The sequence below is a fragment of the Epinephelus lanceolatus genome, chromosome 3 (genome assembly GCF_041903045.1).
Source record: "Epinephelus lanceolatus isolate andai-2023 chromosome 3, ASM4190304v1, whole genome shotgun sequence".
Taxonomy (NCBI): Eukaryota; Metazoa; Chordata; class Actinopteri; order Perciformes; family Serranidae; genus Epinephelus; species Epinephelus lanceolatus.
The window spans coordinates 45,791,751-45,808,421 of NC_135736.1; the positions used below are offsets into that span (position 1 = coordinate 45,791,751).

General features: G+C 40.6%; 1 protein-coding gene across 1 annotated transcript in view; it reads left to right on the forward strand.

The window, feature by feature from the left end:
• The window catches only part of lcor (ligand dependent nuclear receptor corepressor), a 119,502-nt gene that overhangs the window by 58,312 nt on the left and 44,519 nt on the right, over positions 1–16,671 (forward strand). Inside the window, exon 2 of the mRNA XM_033623887.2 lies at positions 9,468–9,533. Coding sequence (XP_033479778.2) covers positions 9,468–9,533 — 66 coding nt within the window. The remainder of the gene's footprint in view (positions 1–9,467; positions 9,534–16,671) is intronic.

A 16,671-nucleotide genomic window follows, 5' to 3' on the forward strand; every position in this document is an offset into this window, starting at 1 on the left:
TGAAATAATGGATGTAGCCACCATGACATCACCCATTGGTAGTGGAATTCCATTTTGAGGCCTGGAGTTTGGCATTTTGTCTCCATCTTTGAGTTTTTGGAGCCAGAAGTGACCATATTTGGATGAGACGTTGAAGGCGGGAAGAACCAGGGGCTGGTCTGTGGTGACGCCTCGCAGAAACCCGTCACTGGTTGACTGGCTCCATTTCAGTATTCCGGTGCGAAGCTAAGCAAGAAACGGCGAGGGCTGCTGTTGAAAGAGCTGACAAAACAAACGACAAACCAACAAAAATGTCAGCCAACAGGAAAAAAACAAATTGACAGTAATGTCCACAGTATGATTTATATAAGCCTGAATGACATTCATCAGTTCTCGTTTATTAATCATACTTGACTTGTTTGTGTTTGTATGAGCCATGTGATCGTGGTGACATATACACCACTCTCACCGCTGAAATTTAGCGGCGGAGTGAGCACATCTGCCAGCTACGGTACCTGTCAAACTCGGCGCATTGCAGGCGTATGCCGAGGTGATAATGGTGCAGACCCACTCAAAGCAGACATGTCCTTAATCATGCAAAACTTTAAGGCCTAATAAAATTTTAACTGGTGAGTTACATAGAAACCTCCATCATACATCAGCTGATTGGTCCAGCTGACTTGTAACTTCCGCTCATATTCATAGAGCTGCACAGAGTGACCTTTTTAACTTGCCAACTGTTTGTATAAACCTTTGGTACTGTTTGCATCTCAGTGAACTAGAAGAGCCTCTAACTCCGTGTTTTTGGAAGTAACCTTGAAAGAAAAAGGTGTATGGCAGGAGTGAAGACTTAAATGCAGTGACCACAAACAGCGTCAGGTGTAAGGTGTAAAGTTTAGTGGCTTGTTGGTCCTCCACATCTCTCCCCTACATGTTGTGTCACTTCCTCTCCTCTTAAGCCCAGACCCCTGTTAGGGTTAATTAGGTATTGATTTGATCAGAGCCAGGCAAGGGGACCCTGTTCTAAGGGCTTTAGTCATGCTAAATTATTAATGTTCTTGCAGCACTATTTATAGCTTCAGTCCAATGGTCATTAGAAAGCCAAACGTTGGTTCCCCGTTCTTGTGCGTTGCGTCTCTGCCTCCCTGTTTATTCACAGACGGATCGCGATGCTTCCCTCGGTGTTGAGTCCCTTTTCCTTGGCTGCTGGAAATGGAAGAGATGCTGTTTTGTTTGTGTGTGTGTGTGTGTGCTTTGATTTGACAAGCATACCCCGAATTAATTTTTGAGCAGCTCAGAGGCTCTCAACAGACAGTGCTCCAACAGCAGTGGGAGTGTTGTTGTGTTTTTTTATCTTACATGTTTCGATGTAGTACTTGCTGGATTTCCCTGTTGCCATGTCCACACTGAGGCAGATAAATCCAGCATATCCAGGTCATTTATGGGAAATAAAATGACTAATAACTCTCCTTTTTTTCCTCCTCTTGCACAGACCACAGCTACTCTGTTTGATTTTTGCAGCGAGCCTGACTGATATTTGCTAATAACAGATATTTCACATAGATGGTACCCAACAAGCAGTCAGTCCCACCCTCCTCTCAGTCAGGTCTTTGCACTAGTGCTCCTCTATCTTTCCCCCTGACTGTTTATACCTATGTGTTAGAGATGTATCAATGTTTGGGTATTACAGCTGGTGATTACTCACAATATATAGAACAGTAGTTGCATATGTAACTGTTGTTTTTAATGTTCATACCAGCCGGAAAGCGTTTCACTCTCACCTCCTGCAAATGTCTTCTTTACCAACCAATATGGGGTGATGGGGGAGGGGATGAGTGATGTTTTCTCATAATGTGGGAGCAGAGTGTCCACCATGTTATATATTATTCACATTTTTTTTTGGGGGGGGGATGGTCTAGATGGCAGAAAAACTGGATTTTCTTGAACATGACAGAATGAGACCAGGATTAATTGATAGTGTGATAAAATGACTGTAAACATATATTTCTTACTCAAAAAATGGACTGAGTTCTTTTATAACCAAATTTAAGGAATCTTAATTAAACTGATTGTTTTTGTCATGTTAAAGGATTTTTTTTTGGGCCTCTGTCACCTCCCGTTCTCCATAATCACAGTTTGACTCACAGTATTGACGAACGATTGACTTCTTTTCAAGATGTGTTTTGCCAAATTTTATTGTGAGACAGTTAAAGGAATATGAGAGTGATTTGATAATTAACTCTTCCTGTTAGCAACAACACCAAAGGGAAACATTCTGATGCACTAGTTTTGATCAAAACACATTCAAAAGCCTTTATGTTTATGTGTACATCATGGAGGCTAAAGATAGCACTGTTGTTCTGTGTGTGTTGACATAAAAAAATAGGGACACAAATGTATCTTCTTCGCATACTCAGCAGCAGTCTGTGTTTGTCATGTCAGTTTTTTTTTTCTTGTTTTTCCATCCAGAATTTCAGCATTTTGGATTCTGAGATATTTAAATAAAATCGTCTTGCTTTAAGAGCTCTACATTCAGCAGTTGTGACACTCGTTGCTTGCAGGTGGCTTGAGTGGCAAAATTAAAGCAGCTACAGTATTAACTTTCTTTGCCTGTGGCTGGTGCATGTTGACAAACCTGCAGGTGCAAGTTCAAAGGTTGCCTACTTTCTTTGTGGTGTAGGCTTGACTGAAGATATAGGTATGAAATTGGGGGATATTTATATATATAAATATTTGTATTTGTATATATTTATATTTGGTTTAAGATGTCCGTAATTCATGAACACATCAGAAAATCCCAATATATATAAAAGTGATTTCAGCTTTCAATGAAACAAAGCAGGTGTGAGATGAATCATATGCTTACACACTGAACTGTACGGTGCTTGTGTCTATTTGCATAATCCACCTCTGCTTTGTTATTTAAAGGAGTTGTATATGACATTGAGAGCATATCTACAGTTCCGAGTCTTGACCGGGATTGTCTGCACACAGCTCTCAACATGGAGGTGGCTGAGAGCTGGCGGCTAGCAGCTAACTATGCTAACAGCGCGAACAGTGCTAACATTTAATATGTTTACATGCACAGTTAAGTCAAGCAAAGGTTATAGCTCGACTAGGCTATTTAATTGGACTACTGTCCTTGTCCCGGTATACAAGCACGGGAGGGGAATAGATTTATTCACCCAAAGTATGTCCTACTTCGTTTCAATAGGTGGCGATAAGTCTCCTTTCAGCATGTTAGTACAGACGAAACAATCGAATGTTGTCCAGCTGTTCTGCAACTTATCTGAACAGGTAGCCATTCCATGTTTTCCTCCTATCCAGCTGACAGAGCGTGAACTGCATCTCCTGGTCGGTCCAAAAATGCACGGCTCTGGATGCAGATTTTGCCAAGCTGTTACCAGCTACTTCTTCTGTTACGCATTCAATGCTTTTGACTGCCTGGGGCGGACACTGTGGAGCATGTGCCGAGCGCCTTTGTCAGTTTGAGTCCAACTGACTGCATCCACTTAGGAGTACATCGGCTCCTGATTGCTTTATCTGGGTGTGTTAGTCCGACTTTGACAAATCGTTTTAGTACGATTTCAGTCACGCCAGTGTTTACATGTATTTTAAAAATCCAATTTAATCAGACCAACACAATAAATTGATGATTTCTTATGTCATGTATAGGGTTGTCAAAAGTATCGATACTCTGAAAAGTATCGATACTCAAACGCTTTATCCGGATATAATACTAATTTACAAAAGTATTGATACTAACAGTGCAGACCACCTCAGCGCCTGTAGGGTCCGACGGACACACGCTGTGCAGGCAGCGTCTGGCAGGCACAGAGCCCTCACTGCAACCTGGCTTGTTGTCGTCGCTGTGTATGCATGCACACATTTCTGTTGCTGTAATATGGCCAGCGCGGCTGCAGGAGGATCAGAGCAGCCAGTTTTGGTCAAAAATGATAAAGGAAAAAGCGCTCTTTGGAAATATTTAGTGACGTGAACACAGCACACTGCAGACGGCAGGTACAGCCCCTCCCCTCACTAGCAGCTGAGCAGCTGGTGTCGCCAGCATCAAACTAAAATATAACTTCTAACGTTAATGTGGGAGCTAAGCAGAAAACTTTATCAGTCATGCCCATCTGTAACATTAATAGACAATGTTAGTTTAACAGGACAACACAATTATGTGTGTCTGAAAAGTTATGTTAACTGTAAAGTCACAGATTGAAGCTGAAAAAACGTTTGGTTTCTCCCGTAACCCCTGGTTCTCTGATCACATAGTGAGGTAGAAACAGGAGCATCCTGAGCCTAAACTACCAACTCTATTTGATCAGCAACGAAAATATGGTGCCAATTCACCAGAAGCACAGAAAATAAACAGGGATGTAGATAAATACATTTGTATGGACAGATCTTGTTTCTGGTTGTTATTTATTTTGGGGGGATTTTTTGTTGCTGCTGTATCAAAAATGGTATTGAGTATTGAATATTTTCCTGGGTATCGATATCGAGTTTGAAATTTTAGTATCATGACAACCCTAGTCATGTAAACAAACTGATTATTAAACTGGCGGGGAACTGGTGGTTGGGCCTCACACTTTTGAGGGTTGGTACAATGTTATCAGAAGTAAGGCGGCAGTTTGCCAGCCAGTGGGTTGCACAGTTTTTTCTCCAAGTTTTGGACTAGGCGGACTAGGCTGAACATGCTTGGGGAAAAAACAACACCAGTGGTATACAGCGAGACTTATATACACGCATGGCCGAACCATCTACCACAACAGTGAAAAGAGAAGGTTACATCACACAGAGAGAGAGAGAGAGAGCGTGACTTTATTTTCTGCATCGAACGGCATCACTCCACTTTATCTTTACATAGCAAATAGCGGTTTGCTGCTATATTAATGTTTTGAATGTTATTTGGAGCTCCTTTATACCTCCGCAGCAGCTCTTCAATCAACAAGGTTTCACTGTGGCATTCACATGTTCACATCACATATTCTCGGTCTGTTACTGGTTGGGTTTTTGTCCTTTCTGGTGCAGATGTGAATTAGCTCGATGTCTTGTGATTCCCTCCATGTATGTATTTGTGTGTGTTTTTGTGTGTGTTTTTGTGTGTGTGAGTCTCCAAGTTTGTGTCATGCTGCTCTGGGCTGTGCTGCTGGGCTGTGAAGTGAAACGAAGTGACACAGTGGAGGTTTCAGAGATTGGGGACGGATCTGTGTGTGTGTGTGTGTGTGTGTGTGTGTGTGTGTGTGTGTGTGTGTGTGTATATTCACATGCATTTTTGCATAACACAGTGACAGAATCCCAGATGCCATAATATGTGTGTGTGTGTGTGTGTGTGTGTGTGTGGGGTCCCTCTCTCTCTCTCTCTACCATGTCATGTGTAAACGCTTTTGGGCCCAGAGTGTGTTCGCTAACTGACCTACATTTGTGGAGCTTTTTGCCCGTGGCTCGGGAGACTTTGTCGCTGTTATCTCATCTAGCCAATCATCTCGTTTGTCCAATCACATCCTCGATCTCATCCGTCCAATGGCAGCCTCGGCCTCGCGGGGGAGTCTTCCTCTCCTTTACGCTGGCCGCCGCTGGAGATGCATTTGTGACCGACTGTCACTTTAAATATGAAAGCAATCTCCATCTTGTGGCCCAAATAGCACGGGGGCCCGTTTAACTTTGACTTTCAGCGCTGATTTCTCGCGCTGCAGCGCTGCAACCCTAATTATTTCCCCCCCCACTAACTTGAAAGCAGAGCTGCATTTCTGTGCGCATTGGCAGCTGGAGAGGAGGAAAAAATTGGAGCTTTTGAAAATTCTTTGAAGCTTCCGTTTTTTTGTTATCAAAGCTGCCTTTGTAGGCCGCATGAATTTTGCATGTGCAGGTTTAAGAGAACTTTGTGATGTGCCTGTGTGTGTGTGTGTGTGTGTGTGTGTGTGTGTGTGGAGGGGGTGTTTTCCACCATATGCAATACTGTACTAATTTAAGAAAGCGAGAAGAGAGGAGGGAAAAGGGAGAATGTTGGTTGCATGTCAGAGGAGGTTTGGGCAGGAGGACGAATGCATTGGTGACGGGTTTGATATCTTCGATGGCAGCTGGGGTGCTCAATGTCATGCAGAAAACCTCGACATCTGAAAGCCTAATTTGTGCACCGTGTGTAGTTTTGAAAGAGGCCCGACATAATGTGTGTGCAGGATTTGTATTTCAGATTTCTGATTTCAGTGGTACGCTGCAGTTTTGTCAACACAACAGTTATCAAAATAAATTTAATCTCAGCAGTGTTGGATTTGGTCCCTGAATAAAAACTTACCAGATGTTATCTTCGGGTCTTTTTTTTTTTTTGGTCATTTTCACCATCGTGTTTTTGTGTTTTAAGTTGACTTTAGCAGCAGTGAGTAAGTGGTGCGCCCACTCAAGCTTCCTCCTGCCAAGCTCAGGCCCTTTTTTCCTCCTTTTCTTTTTTTGATGTTCCTATCATACCATCACCACATGATAGGTCTTGCTGGAATTGAAAGGATAACACAACTTAATTCATTTCTGGCGTCTGGCCAACACAAGCTGAAAAGACTAAAGGATTGGTAATGAGGGATTTCACTCACTCACTCACTCACACACACACGCATACACCATCCCACACACTTTTTGTCAGGGCAATGTGACCTAAATGCTCCATAGTGGCTTTTCTGCATGTCCAAGCCCATAATCAGGAATGCGCTCACTGATTTGAAATGAGCAGATTGAAGTCGATTTTCATACTGAACTGAAATTAACTGTGGAAAATGGCAGCAATGAAAAGTTCATACGATCTGTAGAGATTTGTAGTGTTAGGATTTGACAGTAAGCTTGTGATATTGCAATTTATATTATCATTAGTTTGTATGTGTCTCCAGATTTACCTGGCATACAAAGCAATAAGCTGCCTCCTTTCTTCCTCCTCACTGTTTATGTCAGTGTTGTTCTGGTGGAGATGTGACCATGAGGTTGTTGAATTGCTGCAGCTTGTGTTTAACCCGGACATGAGCTCCATCTTAGTCTATAAATGCTTGTTTTGACTTTCTCTCAAGTAGTTTAATTAGCAAGACATGAAAGTGTTGTTGCAGTCACATGTATTCACCACCCCCCTCACTAGCTTTGAACATACGTAGTTCATATTTAAAGTCAGCGACATTTTTAGCTGTTTTGATGTTGTGCTTCAGGCTAATAATTTGCAACACCAAATATCTCCTATCGTGTGTGTTAAGTGCAGGAAAGGAGTTTAAGTTTGCTTTAGACAAAAAAACCTGCACAATGAATGCAGTGTGATTAAACAAACCATTTACTATGTGATTTAAATTATAACTTTGAAGCCATTTTTATTCATAGTCCCATGGTTTTCATACTTTGCAGCAGGACAACGATCCCAAAGATACATTTTAAAGTCACATAGTGGAGTTTTTTCATCCATGTGACCTTAATCCAACTGATTGTGTGATTTAAAAGTCCAGTGTGTAGGATTTAAGGGGGTATATAGGCAGAAATGGATTATAATATAGTAAGTATGTTTTCTTTAGTGTATAATCACCTGAAAATAAGAATCGTTTTGTTTTCATTACCTTAGAATGAGCTGTTTATCTACATAGGGAGCAGGTGCGCATTTATGGAGAGGGCCATGTTGCACCGCCATGTTTCTACAGTAGCCCAGAACAGACAAACCAAACACTGGCTTTAGATAGAGACATTCACATTTTCGGATTGGCTATGATAGTTCACAGCCCCTTGGCCACAAGAGTGTATGAGAAACAGAGTTTTTGGGGGGTTTTTTTCAACCTGAAACTGCTTCACTCAGGGTTTTTACGAGTTTAAATCACCGAGTCCATTTGTTTTGGAGAGGAAGAGACCTCTGTGGATAATTCAGCTGGCAGTAAAAACCTCCTAATTTATGGCAGCCTGTCTTCAACATGCCAAAACACTGATTTGTAACATGTGACTGCTTAATTCAGTGTTTTTACTGGTTTTAATCACCTGATCTGTTTGATTTTGAGAGGAAGAGACCTGTGTGGATAATTTGGCTCTTCATAAAAACCTCATGAACAATGAACACTGAAGGAATTCTAACTGGGAGAAGTTTCAGCTGGTTGCAATCTGTAATCCCTACAGCTAGATGCCACGAAATCGCCCTAAATCTTTTACTGTTCCTTTAAACGTAATGATATGGACCGATCTTCTCACTCTTTGCATTGATTAAACTGATGCATAGACCCCTACAGCTCTTACAGACTGTACAGTGTAAATCCTGAAGTCAAGAAGTCTCTTAAAAAATAATCAGGACTCATGACTGACCACACTTTTTCATCACTAGTTATCAGGCTGAAACCTCCATTCACACAGCTCCAGCTGCTGGTGGTACAGGAGCTGAAGTGGCGTTGCTGCTGCTGTGAGGTCGGCCGTGATGATTTTATAACAGAGAAATAAATTTCAAAGCAGGCTGTGGCTTATCAAGCTAGTTTATATCTGCAGTGTTAAGTGTGTGGCCCGACAAGTAGCTACACTTGAACTATGTACACATACGTGCTCCGCTAACCTTTCCATTCCATGCTTAAAATGCACACACACACACACACACACACACACACATCCACGTGTCTTTGTCTCTGTGTCTGCCTCCATTTCCATTTAATGGAGGATGAGGTGGGGGGTGGAGGAGGTGGATGAGGGGGAGGGGGGGGGGTCAGGTTGAAAATTGCAATATGTATTTATGTTTCTCTGTATGTGGTTGCCAAGCAACAGCAGAACGAGGGTATTTACAGTTAATAAAAAGTGAGTGACATTAGCTTGGTGTATTAGAGGTAAAGCGCTAATTTGCTTTAAGAGCTGAGAAGAAAGACAAGGGTGTGTGTGTGTGTGTGTGTGTGTGTGTGTGTGTGTGCATAGTGACTAATAAATGCTCCCACACCCTGTCTGTATAGGCGCATGAGTGTGTGTGCGTCCATTGTGTGTACATGCATAATAAGCACTCGCCCAGCCTCGTCGTTGGAGATATTTCGGTGTGTTTGTGTTTGTGTGCGCCCAAAAAGCTTCCACACAGCCTCCATTGTGTGTTTCTAAAAACAGCTTCCATGCCATTGTCTGAATGCATGCGTGTGTGTGAGTGTGATTTTATTTTTATTACTGTTCAGCACTAAAAAACATGTTTATTTAACCCTGTAAATTCACCGCATGATTTAAGATAACAAACTGCTTTGTGCTGTTATTTTAGGTTTTGTTGTTTTTGTTGATGATTTTTGTTGCTGCTGTGGGAGGCTGTGCATCAGCAAAATATACCTATGGGAAACGCACTTTGTCATTTATGTTCCTACCCTTAAAAAGTTAAAAAATAACAGCTCAGAAATTCTTTAATATCACAGTTTGACAGTGTTGTGCAGTTTTGTTTTACATTGTATTTAAGCTGCTGTCATTTGTTGTTTTGATTGTAAACATGTCAGCTTGCTTTAACGTCACGTCTCCTCTCCTTCTCATAGGCTTTGAAAGCATCTTGGAAGGCTTGTTTGGGCCGGGACTAGTCAAAGATATCACCCTTTTCCAAGGTAAACATGCTCCAACACACAAACAGACAAACATGCATGAGCGAAATCAGCTGTATACAAATAGAAGACAACATCAGTCGGAGTGTAAATGACACATTTATGATACAAAAATCTTTACTTATCATTTCCATATCAAAACAGAATTAGAAAGTGACTTACAGTTAATGAAGCGGTAACGACTGGAGACCAAACAAACAAATCAATAAACAAATTTGTAAAGAGGAGAATAATATTGTGTTGTTTACAAAGACTGAAATAAATTAGACTTTGTTTTTCGCAGGGTTTACATTAATTTAAAGCTTATTGTTTACCCAGTGAGAGAGGCAATATGGCCGCTCAGCCAGAATGACAATAAAAAATTTTTCCCTGTCTATCTATTGATCTATCTTACATCTTTATCGCCATGCCAACAGGATTGACAATACTGCCAAAACTGATTAGAATACATAACAATATAATGAATTCATGCAACAGCCATGTTTAATTTATGCAGAGCTCAGGCTGGGAAAACCTGACAGATGTCCCTTAACAGAGACGTTCTGATTCTTGATGCTAAATGAGAAAAATGAGAAAACACTGTTTACTAAAGCAGCATTCACGGTCAGAGCGTGACCTGCAGAAACTGGTCTCCAGCAGAACCAGTCTGTCTGGTCTGGCATTGTCCTTTTCAACAAAGGTGGCAGCCAGCATTAGCTAACGTTACACCACAGATATTTCTTAGATTTTGGACTTAAATGCAGAGCTCAGCCTTATTTTACCTGTTGACACAGTAAAATTGGAGGCAGCTCAGAGAATCATTAACCCTCTGAAATCACGTTTCTTGTGCTGCCTTCAGGCACCTTTCACAAGTATTTAAACCTTTGAAAACTGGTGTGATTTATTTCAGAAACATGGGGGGAAGGGATATGAGCAACTTGGTAAGAAATGCCCCATAAATTGTAAAAATAAAATAAAAAAAAATCAGAAAATTATTTTAAAAAATAGGGAAAAAGAAAAAAGCTAGGGATAAATTATATTTAAGATTCTATAATATTTTAATATTATTAAAATATATGTATTTATTTATCATTATTGTTAGTAGATTTAAAATTCATGTTACAGAATTATTATAATTAAGTAATATATAATTTATTTGTTTGTTTGTTTGTTTCTAACTTTATTTCTTTTTTTAAACTAATTTTCTTATTTTTATTTTTTTTCTTTTTACTTATTTCTTACCAGTTCTTTTTTTTTGTGCATCATTTATTCTTTTGTTGCTCTTTGCCTTCTCTCGTGTTTTTAAAGGAAATCAAGCCAAGCCTTGCTCAGGTTTCAAAGGGTTAAAGAAGTCTCAGACTCATCAGATGATGAGAGGCCAATGAATAATCCTTTTTGTGGCTTGAAACAGATGAGGATTGAGATGAGGTTTATAGCTATATTAGCGCCCATGTTAGGCTTTAAAGCTCATTACAGACCACAAAACCAACTTGTAGGATGGATAAAAATGGAGAGACAACTTTGCTATTCTTAAATCCTAAATGCTCGATTTGTTTTTGCTCTGGGTCAAGTGTTGGACTGACAGACCTCAGACAGACGTCACCGTCCACAGAACTTTGATGCCAGTGTTACTGAAATAATCTTGTATATACAATAACAGAAATAGTTGTTACCTTTGTGTATGTAGGCATTTATCATTAAGGCTCATGTGTACGAATGCACTGATTTATTGACTCAACATCAGTATCAGCCAATATTCGCCTTGCTGGCTGCCATTCAACAGTAAATAAGACGCCATTTACCGATGGCAGAGGCCTATATTTCTCTGGTGTGTCACATCAATTTAACGCAGACTGAAAAAAAAAGGGCTTGAAACTAACTTTGTTCCGTCATCATGGGGACAATAAATAACGTGTTTGGGACGACCAGAGATCTTCCCAGGATGCCATCATGACAAAAGGATCCATTAAACTCAATAGTGACATGCTGTTGTTTCCTTGGTAACGCTACATTGGCAGGATGAGAGCTAGTTAATGTTAGCTGTTAGCAGCGGGTAGCTGGAACTAACAGCTAACGGAGGTTGCGTTGAGTTACATTATGATGCGTCCCTTGTCTATTGGACGAAGGTAAATTATAACATTATCGTGATGTGTTCAAATGTAATCTAGTAAAATAGAATAAATGCTGTTTGAAGGAGAAATTTTATATCAAATAGATATCAGAGAGGGAATTATGATAGATTATGTTAAGTTTTTTTTCATATTCAAGGTTGTTCCATAAATGTATATAATTGAATTTGTGCTCATTCAAAGGTAGTGGAATACACGACTGAATGACTTTAAGACAGCTTAGTTATTTTTTTATAGTAAGGATTTATTTTCTTTTCCCTGGCACAAAAGCAGAATAGATAACAATAAAACATCAGTATCACCCCACAATTCATCCCTACTTATGTACAAGAAATCTGGCTCAGGATCCCTGTGTGTGTGTGTGTATATGCATGTATACTGTTATTTATTTATGCACAGGTCATTTTACAAATGCACAGTATTTAAAAAGCAGTACAGCTGTATGTATGTTATTTAGGCAGCGCAGAGCCCCAGAGCTCTCTGCAAAGGAAACACAGTTTAAACTCTATATATTTATATATACATAAAATATGCTAAACGAGCGGAGTGCACTCTCACCTAAACCCAAAGACCTCTCACTCTCACTATGTCTCTGAGAAACGAGGTCAGCACGGTGTGCTGGAGTCATGTGACCCCTCCCCCACCAACTTAAGGCATTTTTAGAATATTTCTGGCTCATCTACGTCATTTTCACTCATGCATTACACTTAACACACACACACACACACACTCACACACTGTTTGTCTCTCCAAGCAAAGCAGGCACTTGCTTATTATACGGAGCTGCAGACAGTGAAACATGTGCATGTGGAGTTTATACACACAAACACTAGATTTCATAAATGTGTAATGTTAAAGTTAAATTTTGTGCCACTGAAACAAAACATAAGCTGCATATCAAATTATTTCTCCTCACAGAGCACTGTGAAACCTCTTCTACATCAGTGATTTCCTACATTTCCCAGAACTCCCTGTGGCACTCTGCATATGATGTCATACATCAGTGTGCTTTCCAGTTGGGGGGCCGGCAACTGGAGGCATGTTCTGAGGCAGCGATTACCACCACTGCACAAATGCCTTTGATTTCAAATCGGGGGGGGGGGGATATGGGCTACTTTTGAGTCCTGAAAATAGTACAAAAAGAGGAGAATAGCAATATGGAAAGAGTGATTCTCAAGCACATATCCCCCCAGCCAAAAACAACACAGCAGTGCTTCAGCATACACAAAGTAGATATAGAACACGTTCATCTGGCTCGCCGTGTATTTGGAGGTCTGGACGGCGAGGTCACTAGTTATGATGATAGCGTCCACATCAGGCAAATCGGTCAAGTTGTGGGAAAAGATTTGCTTTTATTCATTATGTATGGATCACATCTGCGTTTAAAATTTTCTGACGATACTTTATGAAGTCACTTTCTGCCATTTCCAATTCATGCAGTGTGTAAATGTATCACTTCCTGCCCTCCGTCTAAATTTTGTGCATCCTACTCGTCACATGATTGCAAACAAGCTACAGCCTTTGCTTGACAGTCAGTCCTCATAAAGTCTGAAAAGTGAACAGATCGTATTCATGTACAGTACAGGCCAAAAGTTTGGACACACCTTCTCATTCAATGCGTTTTCTTTATTTTCATGACTATTTACATTGTAGATTCTCACTGAAGGCATCAAAACTATGAATGAACACATGTGGAGTTATGTACTTAACAAAAAAAGCTGAAATAACTGAAAACATGTTTTATATTCTAGTTTCTTCAAAATAGCCACCCTTTGCTCTGATTACTGCTTTGCACACTCTTGGCATTCTCTCCATGAGCTTCGAGAGGTAGTCACCTGAAATGGTTTCCACTTCACAAGTGTGCCTTATCAGGGTTAATTAGTGGAATTTCTTGCTTTATCAGTGGGGTTGGGACCATCAGTTGTGTTGTGCAGAAGTCAGGTTAATACACAGCCGACAGCCCTATTGGACAACTGTTAAAATTCATATTATGGCAAGAACCAATCAGCTAACTAAAGAAAAACGAGTGGCCATCATTACTTTAAGAAATGAAGGTCAGTCAGTCTGGAAAATTGCAAAAACTTTAAATGTGTCCCCAAGTGGAGTCGCAAAAACCATCAAGCGCTACAATGAAACTGGCACACATGAGGACCGACCCAGGAAAGGAAGACCAAGAGTCACCTCTGCTTCTGAGGATAAGTTCATCCGAGTCACCAGCCTCAGAAATGGCAAGTTAACAGCAGCTCAGATCAGAGACCAGATGAATGCCACACAGAGTTCTAGCAGCAGACCCATCTCTAGAACAACTGTTAAGAGGAGACTGCGCCAATCAGGCCTTCATGGTCAAATAGCTGCTAGGAAACCACTGCTAAGGAGAGGCAACAAGCAGAAGAGATTTGTTTGGGCCAAGAAACACAAGGAATGGACGTTAGACCAGTGGAAATCTGTGCTTTGGTCTGATGAGTCCAAATTTGAGATCTTTGGTTCCAACCGCCGTGTCTTTGTGAGACGCAGAAAAGGTGAACGGATGGATTCCACATGCCTGGTTCCCACTGTGAAGCATGGAGGAGGAGGTGTGATGGTGTGGGGGTGTTTTGCTGGTGACACTGTTGGGGATTTATTCAAAATTGAAGGCACACTGAACCAGCATGGCTACCACAGCATCCTGCAGCGACATGCCATCCCATCCGGTTTGCGTTTAGTTGGAAGATCATTTATTTTTCAACAGGACAATGACCCCAAACACACCTCCAGGCTGTGTAAGGGCTATTTGACCAAGAAGGAGAGTGATGGAGTGCTGCGGCAGATGACCTGGCCTCCACAGTCACCGGACCTGAACCCAATCCAGATGGTTTGGGGTGAGCTGGACCGCAGAGTGAAGGCAAAGGGGCCAACAAGTGCTAAACACCTCTGGGAACTCCTTCAAGACTGTTGGAAAACCATTTCAGGTGACTACCTCTTGAAGCTCATGGAGAGAATGCCAAGAGTGTGCAAAGCAGTAATCAGAGCAAAGAGTGGCTATTTTGAAGAAACTAGAATATAAAACATGTTTTCAGTTATTTCACCTTTTTTTGTTAAGTACATAACTCCACATGTGTTCATTCATAGTTTTGATGCCTTCAGTGAGAATCTACAATGTAAATAGTCATGAAAATAAAGAAAACACATTGAATGAGAAGGTGTGTCCAAACTTTTGGCCTGTACTGTATATTCATGTACATTTTATTTATAAGCGCCTTTTAAGACACCAAAGGACACTTTACAAAACCAAAATAAGACAGTCGGTACATAACAAAAGTTAACAAATAAGCATATGTATTTATATATATATTTTTTTATATATTTCTGTAAAATCCTAAAATGTTTTCTTAGTATTACCATGAATGTTTATCACATAGTTCATCTAGTCCAGCATCCTCGTGGCAAACATAAATATCCATCTTTACAAAATGATGAGTCCTGGCCACACACACCTCTTTATCAAATGTGGAGGTGCTGGCATTTAAATATAGTTAGTTAAACAGCCTATGTGTTTAAAATAAAAAAAAAAAAAGACTGTGACATATTAGTGATTAAAAACCAACATGTGTTGTCATTGTAGTGCAGGTGTGTCCAAACTTTTCTAAACTAAACTTAAAAAGAGAATCATATACATAAGAGACAAATGCAACTTATTTGTCTGTCTTAGAAAAAGGATTAAACTTTCCACCGCTCCTGAAAGCTGCAGCCTCTGCTTTTGACTTAACGCTCATTGTCTGCTGTCAGGTAACTGTTCATTTGCTTGTGTACCGTCTAATTATGATAACACATTAGTTACGCCTGCGTCATTCCTGCTTGCTGTGTGTCTACAAACTGTATGATAGTCCTGCCACTGTTGAGTAAACACAAAAAAGGCAAAGTGATCCTGCATGATTAACCACTATGTGTGGTGAGCCACTTAGTTTATTTTAAACAAACTGGGCGTCACGATTGGCCCCCAGGCCGGACTTTGGACACACCTACTGTAGTGCTTTCGGGTCTGTTTCTATCTGTTGTTGCAGAAATTAGTTTCTCTCAGTAAGACTGATTTCTACTGTGATTATAAAAGGTGTTAAAGTGTTGAAAGATAATCAAACTCGTAGCCGTTTGACATGAATTGACTTTCGTCAGCGATCCACAATAATCAGAAAAATTACAACATAAAGGAGCCAGAAATGTTTGGTTCAATGTGAATTATTCTGACACTTAATCAGGTGGGTCATGGTCCAAAAGTGGGTCGCAGGTCAGTAAGGTCAGGTAAGTTTGTAAAAAACACATTTAATTTTGAAGTGCAGGAACAGAGCTTTTATTTTGAAGTGCTGTTTCCTACTGTCGAGTGTGACTCACAGCTACTTGACAGAGACAATAAATTAGCTTTAACGACGTGGCCAAATGCAGGTAGGATGCTGAATGTGTTAAACTGTGTGCACCTTGAACAAATGACCAAGGAGAAATCTGGACCCTGCGGCTGGACCAGTTGGGCCCCACACAGACTTTTAACACTCACAGTGGTGAGGTGTGTATACTCACACATGTGCAGAGACATATTTATACTTCCTCTCTCTCAGAGACTTCACCTGTTCTCGAGCATAATTCCAAACAAAGTCAGGACCACTGGAAGTGTATTAGTGATATGATCATGAACAAGCTCAGGTATAAAATTGTGCAGAAACTTGTTTACGCATCCAGAGAAACCAGGTATCTGCAGCAGGACTCTATAAACAGTTTGTTAACCAGGTTTACTTTAATCCCAAATAAGGAAACTACTTTCCTTTTACATGTTGTTTAATGAACCAGGTCACCTGCTTAATTAAGCACATGTAAACACACTAACTGATGAGCAGGAACTTAAAGATTCATGTGAGCGGTGTCAACATCTTCCTCAAGCTCACTGACTCGCGTGCACACACACACACAACACAAGAGAAACTGGACTACTGTGAAGGTGGGAGGTCACGTTAGCAGTGGGACTTGAGCTAATTGGCGCCTTCCCAGGAATATTGTAAGTGGCACAA